This window comes from Phyllobates terribilis, unplaced genomic scaffold (assembly GCF_046119375.1).
Source record: "Phyllobates terribilis strain yellow unplaced genomic scaffold, ASM4611937v1 Scaffold_5__5_contigs__length_657084704, whole genome shotgun sequence".
Classification (NCBI taxonomy): Eukaryota; Metazoa; Chordata; class Amphibia; order Anura; family Dendrobatidae; genus Phyllobates; species Phyllobates terribilis.
The window spans coordinates 540,288,662-540,307,196 of NW_027362765.1; the positions used below are offsets into that span (position 1 = coordinate 540,288,662).

The 18,535-nt window shown below is 44.3% G+C and overlaps 1 protein-coding gene across 1 annotated transcript in view; it reads left to right on the forward strand.

The window, feature by feature from the left end:
- LOC141273667 (very long chain fatty acid elongase 6-like) overlaps positions 1 to 15,016 on the forward strand; it is a 50,651-nt gene extending 35,635 nt beyond the window's left edge. Inside the window, exons 2-4 of the mRNA XM_073685832.1 lie at positions 5,330 to 5,461; positions 7,319 to 7,470; positions 9,702 to 15,016. Of these exons, the coding sequence (XP_073541933.1) occupies positions 5,330 to 5,461; positions 7,319 to 7,470; positions 9,702 to 10,123 (706 nt within the window). The 3' untranslated portion in view covers positions 10,124 to 15,016. The remainder of the gene's footprint in view (positions 1 to 5,329; positions 5,462 to 7,318; positions 7,471 to 9,701) is intronic.
- The last annotated feature ends 3,519 nt before the right edge of the window (positions 15,017 to 18,535 follow it).

The window sequence follows — 18,535 nt, forward strand, 5'->3', positions numbered from 1 at the left end:
GCCAGCTCCGAGGCAAGGGTACGGAACCGTATGGCATATTGGCCCACATTGAGACTTCCCTGACGGAGGCGTAGCAGTGATGATGCGGATGAGGTCTTCCGTCCGGGTTCATCGAAGACTTTCCGGAAAGCCGTGAGAAAGGCAGGCAAGTCGGACACCAGGGGGTCTCCTCTCTCCCATAGAGGATTTAGCCAGGCCAGGGCCTCCCCGGTGAGATGGGACATGATGAAGGCAATTTTGGCCCGGTCGGAGTTAAACTGGTGAGACAGGAGTTCAAAGTGCAGGGTGCACTGATTTATGAAGCCCCGAGCCTGGGCGGAGTCGCCTCCGAAGCGAGGAGGTGCAGAAAGCCGGGGTCTGGGGTAGGATACCATGTTATTAGTGGGCAGTGGAGCTGCCGGATTGCGAGTCATGGCACTGGCGGTGGTTGCAGGCAGAGCCGTCAGAGTGTCCAGACGAGAATTGACATTCCGCAGGTGACCCAGGATGGACTCCTGTTGGGACCTCTGATGGGACAGTTCATGACACAGGTCCGAGAGCGAGGGAGCTTGGGTGCCACCGGGTTCCATGGCCCGAGCAAACTGTAACGGGTCTGGGAGGCGGAACATCTGAGCTACTATACAAGGGGGCGGTCCTTGTAAGGGAGCGGGTGGCGACCAGGGTAGACGGGCAGGCAGTCACAGCAGGTGACCGGGACAGTCTCTGAATGAACGGACAGGAGGTCACGGCAAGTGACTGGGGCAGTCTCTGGGTAAAGGATTGGTACGACCTGTGGCGGCAGATGATAGACGTGAGCTCCCAGGTGAGCAGGCGAGAGTCTCTGGATAAACGGGTGGTCACAGCATGTGACGGCGGAGCCTCCAGGAAGACCAACAGACAGGTAGCAGATGAGCGCTCCCAGGTGAGCGGGCAGAAGTCTCTGGACAGGCAGGTGGTCACAGCACGTGACGGCGGAGCCTCCAGGTAGGCTAGCAGACAGGCAGCAGATGAGCGCTCCCAGGTGAGCGGGCAAGCTGGTCCATAGACAGACTGACAGGAGTTGGAAGGCAGACCGTCGGACCTCAGGCAAGCAGGCAGGTAGCAGATGTGCGCTCCCAGGTGAGCGGTCAAGCTGGTCCTTAGACAGACTGACAGGAGTTGGAAGGCAGACCGTCGGACCTCAGGCTAGCAGGCAGGTAGCAGAATATCAGGCAGGAATAAGACAGCAAGCTGGCAGGAATCTGGCAGGTATCTGGCAGGTAACTGGCAACGGGACCTGAGGGCTGAAGCAGAGTAGTGAACAGTGCTACAACATTGCTCGGGCACCTCCATTTTGGAGGAGGTGCCTTTTATATGGGAGGTCCTCCGGCAATTGGCCGGGGACTCCTTAGGACGGCGCGCGCGGTCCCTTTAAGAGAGGGGAAGCGCGCGCGCGCGCCCTAAGCACACTGCCGGGGAAGGAGCGCGTGCCGGAAGCAGCGGGGAGAGAAGCGCTGGAGGACGCCGCGCCAGGAGCAGGGAGGTGAGAGGGACGGCGTCTCTGCCTAGAACGGGGCAGAGACGCCGATGCTACATAGACTCTTCGGGCCAGGCCCTACTCTAACCTATTAAAATTTTCTTAAAATATCCAATACTCTTTTTAGATATATTTTTATTTAGTTTTCTTTAAGGGAATGTGTCATATACATTTTTTTTTAAATGACCAATAATACCACATACAGGGAATACCGCCACACCATGACCAGACCACATATTACCACAACATAGTGACCGAATAATACCACACAGAAGGGAGAAAAACTGCCACACCATGACGAGACCACATATTACCACCACATTACTAATATTACCACCACATTACTAATATTACCATAAGTGTCATTATACACGGGAGCTCTATACATGGTATGCATAATGTAAGTGTCCAGGTAATCTAGTGATCACCAGTGACATTATACACAGGAGCTCTGTATATAGTGTCAGTGTACAGGTAATACAGTGATCACCAGTGACATTATACACAGGAGCTCTGTATATAGTGTACAGGTAATACAGTGATCACCAGTGACATTATACACAGGAGCCCGGTACATAGTATATAGTGTAAGTGTACATGTAATACACTGACTCACTGGTGACGTCTCTAGGTGAAGTCCTTCAGCTACGCTTTTCTCCTTCATCCAGCACAGACCGCCATCACGTCTTCCAGCCAGGACTCGTCTCTGCATAAAATAACACAGTTATCTAGAGCACATTCCCCAACTTCTACATTACGCAGCTGAATACAGACGTGCATCCACCATCAATATATGGTTAGTTATTATGCAACCTACCATTTCAAATATAAATTGTAATCCACCACGGTGCCCCCATTAACTGTAAATAGGCACTTAATATATAATTTAATTAGAACCTCTACTCTTTCCGCCAATTTGTTACCAGTTACACTCCTGCATCCGCAACGCCCCCTTCTCTATACTTCCTGCTCCCCGCATTCATTATTTACATGCACCCCCTGCCCCAATTCATTATATCATGTCCGTGCTCTCCCCACCCCATCATCATTTACTCTCCCCCACCCCACATTCATTATGTGCAGCTCATTATCCCCCTACTCCCAATTCCCCCATGTGCAGCTCATTTTCTCCCAATTCCCCCATGTGCAGCTCTCATCCCCACATGTGCAGCTCTCACCACCCCCCATGTGCACATCTCTCACCCCCCATGTGCATATCTCTCATCCCCCTCCCCCACATGTGCCCATCTCTCATACCCCCATGTGCATCTCTCACCACTCCCATGTGCACATCTCTCACCCCCCTCCCCCACATGTGCCCCTCTCTCATCCCCCCATGTGCATCTCTCACCACTCCCATGTGCACATCTCTCATCCCCCTCCCCCACATGTGCCCCTCTCTCATCCCCCTCCACCACATGTGCACCTCTCTCATCCCCCTCCCCCACATGTGCACCTCTCTCATCCCCCTCCCCCACATGTGCACCTCTCTCATCCCCCTCCACCACATGTGCACCTCTCTCATCCCCCTCCCCCACATGTGCACCTCTCACCCCCCTCCCCCACATGTGCACCTCTCTCACCCCCCTCCACCACATGTGCACCTCTCTCACCCCCCTCCACCACATGTGCACCTCTCTCACCCCCCCCCCACATGTGCACCTCTCTCATCCCCCTCCCCCACATGTGCACCTCTCTCATCCCCCTCCACCACATGTGCACCTCTCTCATCCCCCTCCCCCACATGTGCACCTCTCTCATCCCCCTCCACCACATGTGCACCTCTCTCATCCCCCTCCACCACATGTGCACCTCTCTCATCCCCCTCCACCACATGTGCACCTCTCTCACCCCCCTCCCCCACATGTGCACCTCTCTCACCCCCCTCCACCACATGTGTACCTCTCTCACCCCCCTCCACCACATGTGCACCTCTCTCACCCCCCTCCACCACATGTGCACCTCTCTCACCCCCTCCACCACATGTGCACCTCTCTCACCCCCCTCCCCCACATGTGCACCTCTCTCATCCCCCTCCCCCACATGTGCACCTCTCTCATCCCCCTCCCCCACATGTGCCCCTCTCTCATCCCCCTCCACCACATGTGCACCTCTCTCACCCCCCTCCACCACATGTGCACCTCTCTCATCCCCCTCCCCCACATGTGCACCTCTCTCACCCCTCTCCCCCACATGTGCACCTCTCTCACCCCCCTCCACCACATGTGCACCTCTCTCACCCCCCTCCACCACATGTGCACCTCTCTCACCCCCTCCACCACATGTGCACCTCTCTCACCCCCCTCCACCACATGTGCACCTCTCTCACCCCCCTCCACCACATGTGCACCTCTCTCACCCCCCTCCACCACATGTGCACCTCTCTCATCCCCCTCCACCACATGTGCACCTCTCTCATCCCCCTCCCCCACATGTGCACCTCTCTCATCCCCCTCCCCCACATGTGCACCTCTCTCATCCCCCTCCCCCACATGTGCACCTCTCTCACCCCCCTCCCCCACATGTGCACCTCTCTCACCCCCCTCCCCCACATGTGCACCTCTCTCATCCCCCTCCACCACATGTGCACCTCTCTCATCCCCCTCCACCACATGTGCACCTCTCTCATCCCCCTCCCCCACATGTGCACCTCTCTCATCCCCCTCCACCACATGTGCATCTCTCATCTCCTCCCCACCCCCACATGTGCATCTCCCATTCCCCCCACTCCTAGTTAATTGTATTTTAAAAAAAATAAAACTTGTTATACTTACCCCCATGCGATCCCTGCAGAATCCTGGCGCTCGTCCAAATCGCTGACACCAGGTTCTCCTGACTTCCGGTCATGTGACGGCGCCGTCACATGACCGGAAGTCAGGGGAATCATGAAGGCGCTGCCGCAGGAGCGCAGCGCTGAGATGTCCCGGACTCGGCGCTTAGCATGGGGCCAGGGGCCCCATGAGTAGAGAGACGCACAAGAGGGGGGCCCCCAACGGGGCTCCGAGTGGGCTCCTACCGGCCGGGCCCCATACTGGAGTCAGGGCAGTCATGCCCTGATGGCGGCCCTGCTGGAGGGGCCCCCTCTCCCTCGGGGCCCCCGTTCAATGAACCGTCTGCACGGGCGGTAGTTCCGCCCCTGTTTCAGTTGTTTCACACTTTTTTAAGTATATAATTCCACATGTGTTAATTCATAGTTTTGATGCCTTCAGTGTGATTGTACAATTTTCATAGTCAAGAAAATACAGAAAAATCTTTAAATGAGAAGGTGTGTCCAAACTTTTGGTCTGTACTGTATTTATTACTCTTACACAGCAATTTGAATGATTCCGATACAAAATTGAACAAGGTTAGCAGATTATTAGACAGCAATAAAATGTTTTGCAATTTAAACGTAAGTCACCTTTTTGGATAGAAGCAGCGATAACAGTTATAACAATTAGACTCTATCATACAAGGCACTAAACATTTACTATAGATACAAGCATCTATATTCTATTACTCGATGGCGTGTCACAGTCAGCCTTGTACCCGTCACCGTCGTTACCCTGCCACTCTGGTGGTAATGGCACACGCTATCCAGGCCCTAACGGCAGTCTATGCTACTAAACCATTAGGCCGCAAGTCCCTTCTTAATGAGTCGCTTCTAGAACACGTTATGCTGGCTGCTTCTGTTCAATCCAGTTTGTTCTGCTGCAGATCATGATGACTATGCTCTGCTTCACTGCTACATTTTCTATCTAGTCCAGATTACCTTTTTGCTGCTCTGGATGTGTGAATTGTATTTAATTCTAATTTTTGCTTTGACTGTTATAACCATGCTTCTTCTCATTGCAGGAATAAGGCCTTCTTTTTGTCACTTCTATATGCAGCTCTGATATTTGGAGGCCAGCATGTCATGAAAGAGAGAAAAAGGTTTGAACTGCGGAAGCCTCTGGTCCTCTGGTCCTTAAGTCTTGCAATATTCAGGTAAGGTATTTTTTAAATATTATTGTTCATGATTATTAACATTATTACAATTTACTACTTGGACAATCCCGTCTCAATCCCTTTGTTCTCCCTTTGTAAAATAATAACACCTATACTCACCTCCGGTGCCGGCTTTCCCGGGGATCACATGACATTGTTATGTCATGCGATCCCTGCGGCCAATCAGCGCTCACCAGAGGTGAGTATAGGTGTTATCATTTTACAAGAGGGAAACCTAGGGATTGGGAAGGAGTTGTTCGAGTAGTGGACAACCCCTTTCATGATGATGTTCCTAGCCAGGCCATATATATCAGAGGCTTGTAATATATACTGCATATTATGGAGTTGCTGTTATTGCCCTTGGACTCTTTTGAATAAATATATAATGCTTTCTAGAAATTTTTGAAGTTAGTTGACTGGAGGGCATATATATATATAGGGAATTTTCACAAAAGTAGAAGTTTATACTGAGCTGCAAAGTCTTCATCCACTGCTGTATATCCTCAGTTGGGTTGCATATGTATGAACATATTCAATACATAAAGGGGAAAGTACCTCTCTACATAAAGAGTCCAATGGAGCATGTTGCAATTTTTGTGCCATGTCGGATTTTTGTAATCTTAATCAGAATTTGAATCTGAGAGAAAAGTTCTGTAGAAAACTAAAGGCCGACAGAGGCACAGTAGATGCCTACCCAATCTGCTTCAAGTCATTCCCAAAAAATGCTTGTGTTATTTGAGAGCCTTGTTCTGTACAATGACTGGTCTCTTTGGAAACCTGTTTGTTTCACAAGTCATTGTTTTACTATATTGCTCTCAGATAATAGACATAAGTAAATAATTTAGTGGTGTTCTCAGTCCTACAGTACGACATATGTTGTTTGCAACATTGATGGTGAAGTCTTTTGTAGCAATGGCATCTGACAAATAAGTACCGTTAACTTCTCACAATCAGTATTGATCACGGGATAATGACATCATCCATTTTATTGCACAAATATGTTAAAATATTTGAAAAAATATGTTCTCACCAGTGCAACAATCTATTAAGAACCCAAAATAATAAACTAATTGGATTTGTTACCTGCAGTGGATCTACTCTGACCATGTAATGGACACGCAGGTTCACTGAAATATTAGAGCTTCTACATCTTGCAATGGGACAAGGACCTCTATGACCACTACATGGACCACATTTTTTTATCTACTGAAACTGAACAATATTGGCAAATGCTGAATCACAGCAAACTGAGATCTTGTATCATTTAAGGAATTGTTAGGCTACGCTCCCATGATGAGCTTTTGGTGCGTTTTTGAAGCTGCGTATTTTTGCTTTGTCATTTCCAGCAAAGTGGATGGGATTTATAGAAATCTCATGCCCGCTGTGCTTCGTTTTAATGGAACTCACCTGCGGTGCGTGTTTCAAATTCGCAGCATGTCAAGTTCTCTTGCGCGTACGCTGAGTTCTCTGTGCCGAATTTCCTCATAGACTTACATTAGGAGCAGAAATTCTGCAGGTAAAAAATGTACATGTGTTTTAAGTGTGTGTCTGCGGTGGAAATGCACCAAAAACGCACGTAATTCGCCCCTAAGTATGTCAATAAAGTCAAATACCAGAAAGTTTCATAAACAAAGCAGCTTTATTTAAAGTATGACGTGCCAACAAGAGACAAAAAACGCAGCGTCAAAAACCGCACACAGGAAACGCAATAAAACAGCAAGTAACCCAATTTAAATAATTGTTCGGAAATTCTGCACCATCAAAAACGCACCAAAAGTTCACCGTAGGATCGTAGCTTTATAAGTGAACAAGGATGAATGGTAGATGTAACTCTGGCTATTTATATTATATTTTCAGTGTCATTGGGGCGATCCGCACTGGCTGGTACATGTTTAACTTACTCCTCTCCAATGGTTTCAAGCATTCGATTTGTGACCGTGGATTTTATAATGGACCTGTTACCAAGTTTTGGGCATATGCCTTTGTCCTTAGTAAAGTTCCTGAGCTTGGTAAGTCTATGGGTTCTATCAAACCTTCTCTTAATCCTCCAAATCTTGTTTTTCATTCTGAAGATACTTGCTGATGATAAAGCTAGTATGTCTGAGGTTAAAGCGGATGAGCCCATACATGCTGAACTCTGGTGAACCACCACTCCAGAGCAAAGACTTGTATGCTGGTGACTATACAGGATTTCCGTAATTTAGTAAAAGGCTTTGTACAATGGGGGTTTGCAAGTCATATCAGACACATTCCTTCCTTAGATATCCATCAAATGTGGAGGAAAAATCTGTCATAGTAATAGTAGCCACAAAGATCACCACCCTGACTATAGGTAGGAGCTTTGGAAGAGACTACGCTATAGTAGGTAATTTTACTCAGATATCTTAAATGCTCTCAATTTATAGAAGATGGGAGGTGTTATATCATTTCATGCCTCGTGAAGCAAACTGCTACATCATGGGAAACCAGTTTTTTGAGCAATGCAGAAGAACCAGTCATTCAAGACCACTGTTCTTATCAAAACTGTCATTGATCTAGGGCATAGGGGGAGAAAAGGGACATTTTTTGTATTTAAGAAACCTTTGTTACCTCTCCAATCTTTCTGTATGGAAAGGGCAGTAGACTTTTAAAGAAACTTTCTTGTACATAATTGTGATCCAACTACATTATAGGAAATCCTTAAAGGGTTAATCTATATAATCAAGTTATAGCTTGCTGATTGCTGTTTGTCCGACCACTGGGAACTCCAGGGATTCTGAGATCTGAGCTTTTCAGCCCAGGAACCAGGTTCTGCAACCATGTATGGAATAGAGGTGCGCATGCTCCATTCATTGTCTATCGGACTGCCGAGTACAGCGCCCTACATTTTCTGGCAGTCCCATAGATAATGAATGATGCAGAGGTCGCACATATGCACCTCTGCTTCATTCAGGATGGGGCTTCGTTGGATAGGGATTAATTTGATTTTTTAAGAATAACCCTTTAAGCAGATCAGACCTATTTTAGTGTGGAACAAACAGTGGTTTTGATATATATATTTAAATATAATGAATTGGGACACAGTTCTGAAAAGTAGGAATTAGGCCAAAATTGGATAATTGGACCTAGTGTTTGAGTCATTACACATTTGTAAACAATATGCCAATTGAATTTAAAAAGGATGGTCCTTGTGCATAAAAACTATTCTACAAAAATCACGTGGATGCCAGTACCCAAGAATTCCCAGCAGAACATTACCCTACAATGGCTTGTTATTTTTCAATACTGCATCTTGGTGCTGTATCTTTCTCAGCTAAACTACAGTGCCTTGAAAAAGTATTCATACCCTGTGAACTTTTCTGCATTTTTTCACATTACACCCACAAACCTAAATGTGTTTTATTGGGATTTTATGTGATATACCAACATAAAGTAGCAACTTTTTGTGAAGTGTAAAGGAAATGATACATGGTTTTCTAATTATTTAAAACCTATAAATCTGATAAATCTGAAAATTTTCAAGGCGCTACATTTATGTCAGCAAAGACAACCTGACCAGTCTGTGCCTACAGAGCGACATAAGCAACAAACTGCGTTGCATTGTGTGCTGTAACACTTCTATATCACAGTCAACTTTTTCAGTAATTTGTGCTATAGTAGCTCTTCTAGAAGACCGGACAATTCCAGCCAGCGGTAGCTCTCCACAAGCATCAGTAAGCTTTGGGCAGCTATGACTATCTTCGTTTGCACGTTTAGTAGCCACTAACCACTGCATGCTGTTAACTACCCAGAGACATTTTGGAGATATTCTGATCCACTGGTTGAGCCGTCACAATTTGTCCCTTGTTAAAGTGACTCAGACCCGACACATCATCTTCAAGACCTGACTTTCACTTGCTTCCTAATACATCACACCGCTTGCCAGGAACACGTTGTAATGAGATTATAAATGGTATTTATTTCACCTGTCTGGTATTAATATTCTAGCTGGTCATTGTATACTGCAGCCAATGCTGCAATTATGGTCTAACCAGTTCCGTAGAAACTGGGATATGATGATCAGGTGATACCTCCACTATAACTCTGGATCCAAGCAAGAATGTGACCATCAGCAGATATAAGACTTGTCCATTACTACATTGCATGCTGCTATTATACCGGCCGCTCTGCAGGCATGGTAGCTGGAATGCAATGTGAATGTGTAATAATATACTTTGTACTAAGGATCGATACTAAAGAGCTTTTCTGTCTTTCTTTTCAGGTGACACTTTGTTCATTGTTCTGCGCAAGCAAAAGCTAATCTTCCTTCACTGGTACCATCACATCACAGTGCTGCTCTACACATGGTTCACATATAAGGATATGGTAGCGGGGGGAGGGTGGTTCATGACCATGAACTTCACTGTCCATGCCTTCATGTACTCTTATTACACTCTACGTGCTGCAGGAATTCAAGTACCACGTGCGTGTGCCATGTTCATCACAATCACCCAAATCTTGCAAATGGTAATGGGCACTTGCGTCAATGTGCTGGTGTATTCGTGGATGCAGGGTGGGACATGTTGGAGTACTATCGAGAACATTTTTTGGTCTACTATGATGTACACAAGTTATCTGATCCTTTTCTGTAGCTTCTTTTATAAATCCTACATGAAAACCCCAACAAAAAGTAAGGGCGATTAAGCCGAATTCAAGTCATTTTTACCACCTAACATTTCCTAATGTAAAATGTGACTAGGGACTATGTATTATATTAATATACATGAATGATGGTATACACAACATTTGTCATATGTCTATTGCCAATATTACTCTTAGCTTAAAGGGAACCTGTCATCAGGATTTTATATCCCAAACTAATAGCATGCATGTAAAGGTGCTTTAATGCTGAATAAATGCTTACCTTCCTTGTTGAAATCAGTTTTGCTGTTTTAGAGAAATCCATAGTTGAAATGATATGCTAATGAGTTGCAAGTGCAGTGGGCGGTCAGTGGGCACTTTATGTACAGCTCTCCTGCCCGCTCCCTTTCCCCCTTCTGCTGACTACCTCCTGTTTCTGACTGACAGGTTACTTAAACATAAGTGACCTGGAAACAGGAGGCAGCAGCAAGTGGTGGAATAGAGAGAAAGTCAGGGGAGCTGTATGTGCAAGGACTGCCCACTGCACTTATTGATAGTTTCATAGTTTTTAAGGTTGACGGTAGACAACATAAGTCCATCGAGTTCAACCTAGAGCCTAACATGAGAAAGGCATAAACCCCATGAAGCAGATGCTAATTGCCCAATGTTAGGGGGAAAATTCCTTCAACGTACCATCACAGAATTTAGTAGCCTTAATCTATGATATTATATTTTTCAAGAAAAGCATCCAGGCCCTCCATTTTTAGTAACTCAACCATCACAACATCATGTTGCAGAGAGTTCCATAGTCTCACTGCTCTTACAGTAAATAATCCATCAACTCACTGCTCTTATAATAAAGAATCCATAATCTCACTGCTCTGACAGTAAAGAATCCATCAACTCACTGCTCTTACAGTAAAGAATCATCTTCTGTGATTATGATTAAACCTTCTTTCCTCTAGACATTGATGATGCCCACTTGTCATCATTGCAGGCCTAGTTTTAAAAAGATCATTAGAAAGATCTCTGCACTGTCCCTTCATATAGTCATACGTGTGCTATTCATCTGCATACAATTTCAACTATTGATTTCTGTAAAACAGCAAAACAGATTTCTACAAGAGCATATACTGTATATGTCATTAGTTTGGGGTATAAAATCCTAATGTCACGTTCTCTTTAAGTATTTTATAAGGAGATGGAGCAATTTATTTTGCGGTGCTAGTTATCTACAGACATGCCCATACCAGACCTGCACATATATACGGCACTCAATCTAGACCTGACAAGTATCCCAGCAGCAAACAATGCAGCTTCATAGCATTTCCCGCTACATAACCTACAGATACAAGTCCAGCACTTTCCTCATATAGAAGTATTCATACATGTTAAGGTTTCTTAAGGGACTTTTACAAAGGGCAATATTTTTCAAAGCAATCATTCATAAGAACATTCATTCCCCGATTACTGCCCATGAAACATTACAAATAATAATATTGGTTTAATAATATTAATTTTTGTTATTGTTTGGATCTTTTATGATGGCTAACCAATGATCACATGTAATGGATAGTAAGCATCGTGCTACATTATCGATCAGCACTTATCGTGGTAACTTATCTGCATGTGTAAATCGTCTCATAATAACTTACTGTAAAATGTATGATGACAGATCATGTATAGTATTTGTAGCTTCTTTAGCACTTGACTGGTATCATAAACTGGAAGTGGAAAACTGATACAAAACAACACAAATAGATATTCTCTGCTTCTATATCAAAATAAGTCTACAATATAGCTTCTAACGAAAGTATACTGCTATAGAGAACGAGCGCTTCCTAGTGGAACATAGTTAAAAAAGAAGAGAAAGGGGGCTCCAAAGGTCAGATGAAGAAATGACTGTATGTGATCCCCCCCCTTACATACAGTTTGTTGATCACCTGATTGCAATATGCTGAGAGTATAACACCTATTATTCTGCGATGATCATGGTTAGTAGCTATCAAAATTCCTGCTGTTGTTTTTCCCACCGTTGACCAGATGGACCATTATGCTTAATATGAGGAATTCTGGAGAAAAATTGGGAATATTAACCTGCGCTGAAGTTCCAAAACACTTGGGCAAAGTTAATTTAAAAAAATGGAGATTATTGATGTTTAATTATTATAATATGAATTATTAAAGTCATCTACGCGTTACGATCCCTTCTCAAGGACTAAAAATGGTCCCTTCCCCAGGAGAAAAAACACCTGTATCAGTTACTGGTGTTTTTTCCATCGTGAGGAAGGGACAGTTCCAACCCTGTAACGTGTAGATGACTCAACACCATTAATATTATGAAATTTGATTTTAGCCAATGTTGTTCTGATGTGTTAGGTCTGCAGCACTGGCTAATATCCACAGTTTTTCTCCATACTTTCTAGTACTGAGATACTACTATAAGACCACAGGTACCTTTGTGGAGCCCTATTACTCTTCCATACAAATTCAATCTTTAATATAACTGTGTGCATGAGCCTAAAGTTTTATAGCTTGGGTTCTGTTCACTTCTGCCTCTTAATTCTGTTATTTTGCTCTGTCATAGGAGCAGTATGACCAAATTAAGGGCAATGTCAGATGCTTTATATGTGAGACACCAGTGGTTCTCAATGAAGTCCATTGACTATAATGTGAAAAGAGCCTTAAGACTCATATCTACTGTACCAATTCCTGCATTATATCAATGACAGAGCTGCTTGGCTTGCCATGACTTGTGCAGTATTACTCTAGTAGGTAACAAAAGGGTGTTGGACCAGATGACCCTAGAGGTCCCTTCTAATCCTAACATTCTATGATTAACATTCTATGAATGAGAAGCCATCCTTTACAAATACTAAGAAATATTTTTATCATACATTTTCCCCACTTTTTTTTACTTTTGCAATTACTGTCTAATAACACTGTTACATATCAGTTTAAGTACTATATTGAATTGAGATAACAGTCATGATGGCCATGCTATGGTGATTGTAGCAATGGTGTTGCTATACAGTATTTGAAAATAGAAGAATAGAATAGAAGAATAATGTGAAAATCCTGGTCCATGGTGCGATATATTTACCAAGTCCCATCTCCTAGGCTTCACAAGCTCTGTAGTATTCATAAGCAAAGCGTATTCATTTGCATAGTAATAGAGATTCACGTGCCGATATGAAACGCAATCAAAGACTCTTTATGGTATTAATGCAGGCATTATTATTATAGTTTTTGTACCCTCTCAAGCACCAGAATCCATGCGCAACTGCAACCTTTGCACATTACGTCACTGCATTGGGGAAAACTATATGCAATAAATGTTGACCTCTATCTGAAACATTGTATCGCTTGTATTTTTTTATATATACTCAGTATAGTGAGAAGTGATAGCTGCTTATGTCCACTTTTCCTTTGGATTTTGAAGGTGTGTTCTGTAGACTTAAAGATAACACTAATTTATTGCAATTTTGTAACGTGCTGCTAATTAAATTTGTTAATTTTAAGAGTATTTATTTTAGTGTTAGATACTAAATGGTGCCTATGTGCCTATGAGACTAAACTTTTAATTCAGTTGTACTCATTCGACTTTCACGATCCAAGAATGGACCACGATGTCCAGACTATCTGGTGGTCCTCTAACCCGAACTAAGCAGTCTCATATGCATAAATAATCCTGTTGAGATCAGGTCAGGAGACCTATAGCCTTTCCATACTCAGACTCAGTGGGAATGTGTAAAATTCTCATTAAAGAAGTTGTGCAGTACTGTAGACTACCCCCCCAATGTATCCCCCCGGGGCCGCTAAGACTTTTTGTAAATACCTTCCATTGCAGATAATACCTTTGAGCGGCGCTATCGGTGGCCGCTCACAGGCATCACGTGACCCAGCGCTGATATCACGACAAGTGAGGTGTGACTCAGCGCTGGGGTCCCCACGGTGGCTGCTGGGTTGTGGGCGGGGTTACCCCCCCACGTCACACCCAGCACCCACTGCGCGCTTTCCCAATGAAGGGGGAGAGGCAGAGCGCGCGGTGGATGCCGGGTGTGACGCGGGGGTAGCCCCGCCCACAGCCTGGCATCCACCGTGGAACCAGGAAGAAAAAAAACCCTGGCTGCTGCCAGCACTTGTCACGAAATCAGCGGATGTCAGAGCCGGCAGCATCCGGGGGTCACGTGATGCCTGTGAGCGGCTAGTGATAGCGCCGCTCAAAGGCATTATCTGCAACGGAAGGTATTTACAAAAAGTCTTAGGGGCCCCGAGGGGATACATTGGGGGATAATCTAAAGTAGTGGACAACCCCTTTAAAGATAACCCCTTTCATAATAGAGTCAATGTCATCCAGCCACTTCCCTTGAGGACAGGATTCCTCCATGACATCCATATGCCGAAATAGGACGTATGGACAGGGGTTGGCGCTTTAAATTCTTAAATTAAAAGAAAAGTTTAAATAGCTTTCTTGGCATTCAGACAGTCACATTTACTGCTCTTACCCTTTTCACGTACTAACTCATAAAAATGGATTTACACAAAATCGCAGACATCTTCAAGTCAAATATAAGGATCTATACTACAAAAATAACATACTTGAATAGATAGAATACAGGAGAAAGAAGAAGGGTTTTCCAATGCCCAGTGACACTTCTGCAGTTGGTATTCTATTATCTTTGTGCACAGCAATTCCTGAATGAAGAAATGGGTTCTTTCATGATCGCAATATTTTAATACCATGTTGTGACTTAACCCATTTTCTGAGAAAGGATTATCAATGTATTGAAATATGAATGATATGGTTGTTCTTTGTCATTTAAGTTGTATATATACAGCATAGTAACAAACTTATTTTTTGATTTGGAACTAATGCACAAATATGTTGTACAAGCAAGTGACATTTATATTTGTGTCAATAATTTAAAATAAAGGATTTTTTTTTACATTTTACAGCTTTGTGTTGTGTGGAATAATTCTTTTAATGGAAGGGGTCAATATAAACTGACTTAGCCAATAAAGAAGATTTTCTTTACACTTTGGTCAGGCTCAGTGCTGTGCCCGTCTCAGTTGCCAAGTGCTCCTTTTTCTGCCCTGATCTATCTCTGTTATCAGTGCATAGAAGTAAGAGGAACATGATAAGCACAGGAGTTCACCTTCCTGTAAGGGCACCCAACACCATACAGTTGGTGTCCAACTGCTCATTTGTCATTATTTCATTTGAATTGTTATATAGAGGTACACAGGCTCCCTCAGTTCAGCCAAGCATGCATGTGTATACTGTCCGGCACCTCTAGTGGCGGCTTATCATTCTGTCAAATCAAACCAATTCAACATTAAATTTTAAAGAAGTTGTCCACTACATTAACATTGATGGCCTCCTTAGGATGGCGCATCAATGTCTGATCGGTGGGGGTGCGACAACTGGCACCCCCGACAATCAACTGTTCTCTGTGTCAGCCGTAACTGACCAGTTATGGAGCTGCACAGCCCAGTTCCATCTACTGTATAGTGGCGGTGGCCATGTACTGCACATCTGCCTCCCATTCAAATTAATATGGGGCGGATGTGCAGTACCCAGCCATAGCCACGATACAGTAGATGGAGCTGCGCTGTGCAGCACCATAATTGGTCACTTTTGACCACTGCTGACACTGAGAACAGCCAAACAGCGAGGGATTGCACCCCCACCAATCAGACATTGATGACCTATACTAAGGATAGGCCATCAATGTTAAAGTAGTGGACAACCTATATAACTTATCCTATTCTTCAGTTCCTGAAGACCCCCCTAAAAAACATTAAATGGTCTGCCAGTCTAGACACCAGGTATGATTAACCCCTCAACCTCATTTAACCACCAGGGATGCTTACATTAATGCCTTTACTGCCCTAGACCACCATGGGTGATTATAGTAATCCCTAATGTGTTCTACACCACCAGGGATAACTATATTAAACTTTTACTACCCTAGACCACTAGAGATGCCAACATGACACCAAACTACCAAGGATGCTGACATAAATATCTTCCCTGCCCTAAATCACAAGAAATGATGACATTCAATCCTTTACTACCCTAGACCACCAAGAATGATGACTAGTGATAAGCGAACATGCTCGCCACTGCTCGGTATTCGCCCGAGCATCATGGTGCTCGACAAGCTCGGCGCTCGACGAGTATTTCCGGGTTGCTCGGGCGGGAGCTCAGGTCCCTGTCCTGCATGTTTGGCTCTCTTTAGAGAGCCAATGAACATGCAGGGATTGCTTGCCACGAACTGTAATGCAGTAGCCATGTTGGTTGTGGGCATTACAGCGATTGGCTGGTCGCACAGCGTCATCAGGTGTACATAAGACCTGGCGCCGCTATGCTCGTCACAGTCTACCCATGCACCAGGCAGAGTAGGGAGAGCTGCTGCTGCGTCAGGGAGAGATTTGCTTGCTTATAGTTAGTAAAAGTATTCCACAGCATATCTATATATCCATCTGTACTAACAGTCCTTCTGAGGACTAATCCAGCAGCATATATTCAGTGGTGATAGCAGGAGTTAGGCAGGCAGTGTATGTGGCAGACTGCAGTGCATATAGCGCAAGAGGGTCCATAGCACGTTCCTGCTGCTGCTTTTCTTAGAGATATTTGCAGACATAGCCCCATATATCAGGGGCCAGGGCAATTTTTTTTTATCTTAATCCTCGTTATTTGCTTAAAAAACAATCTAGAGTACACAATTTTTCTGCTCCATTTGCTTGTTAGCACTGCAGAATACAGCCAGATCTTTTCCATATTACAGAGATAAAAATCCAGAAATTTGAACTGAACATGGAAAATATTGGCCTCCTTTTCCATTTTGTTGAAGTGTGTCGGTCAAGCTATTCACACTAGGTCTCTGTGAAGAATAGTATCAGTAAACTACAGGCCTGCTATTTAAAACCGTGGTTCTCTGTCAGACATATCACATATAACAGCGTTCCAAAATGACAGAGAACCACTAATACTATTCTTCACAGAGACCTAGTGTGAATAGCTTGACTGAAACACTTCAACGAAATGGAAGGCAGAATTGGCTGATTTTGGAACGCTGTTACATGTGATACTTCTGACAGAGAACCACGGTTTTTAATAGCAGGCCTGTAGTTTACTAAAACTATTCTTCACAGAGACCTATTGTGAATAGCTTGGCTGGCACACTGCAATGAAATGGAAGGCAGAAATGGCTGATTTTGGAACGCTGTTATATGTGATACGTCTGACAGAGAACCACGGTTTTAAATAGCAGGCTTGTAGTTTACTAATACTATTCTTCACAGAGACCTAGTGTGAATAGCTTGACTGACACACTGCAACAAAATGGATGGCAGAAATGGCTGATTGTGGAACGCTGTTATATGTTATACATCTGACAGAGAACCATGGATTTAAATAGCAGACCTGTAGTTTACTAATACTATTCTTCACGGAGACCTAGTGTGAATAGCTTGACTGACACACTGCAACGAAATGGAAGGCAGAAATGGCTGATTTTGGAACGCTGTTATATGTGATACGTCTGACAGAGAAGCGTTTGATACTGTGCCACACAAAACGTTGGTATATAAAATGAGAATGCTTGGTCTGGGGGATAATGTGTGCAAGTGGGTAAATAGCTGGCTGAGTGATAGAAAGCAGAGGGTGGTTATCAATGGAGTAAGCTCAGGGTGTGTCAGGGTTACTAGCGGGGTGCCTCAAGGGTCTGTCTTGGGCCCTATATTATTTAATCTATTTATTAATGATCTAGTGGAAGGGTTGCATAGTAAAATAGCAATATTTGCAGATGATACTAAACTTTGTAAAGTAGTTATTACAGATGAGGATAGGGCACAGCTACAGGAGGATTTAGATAAATTGGGGAGTTGGGCCAAAAAATGGCAAATGGGGTTCAATGCCGATAAATGTAAGGTCATGCACATGGGAAAGAAAAACAGCAGTCACCCATACATATTAAATGGGAAACCGTTGGGGAAATCTGACATGGAGAAGGACCTGGGCGTCTTGGTTAATAGCAAATTAAATTGGAGTGCCCAGTGTCAGGCAGCAGCTGCGAAGGCAAATAGAGTCATGGCATGCATCAGAAGAGGAATAGGGGCATATGATGAGAACATTGTTCTTCCTCTGTATAAAGCGCTGGTAAGGCCGCACTTAGAATATTGTGCACAGTTCTGGGCTCCGGTGCTCAGGAAAGACATATTGGAGCTAGAGAGGGTACAAAGGAGGGCGACTAAGGTAATAAAGGGAATGGAGGGACTAGAATACCCAGAGAGGTTGTCAAAATTAGGCCTATTTACGTTGGAAAAGAGAAGGCTTAGGGGAGACCTCATAAACATGTATAAATACATCAGGGGGCAGTACAGAGATCTCTCCCATGACCTGTTTATACCAAGGATGGTGACAAAGACGAGGGGGCACACTATGCGTCTGGAGGAAAGGAGGTTCCT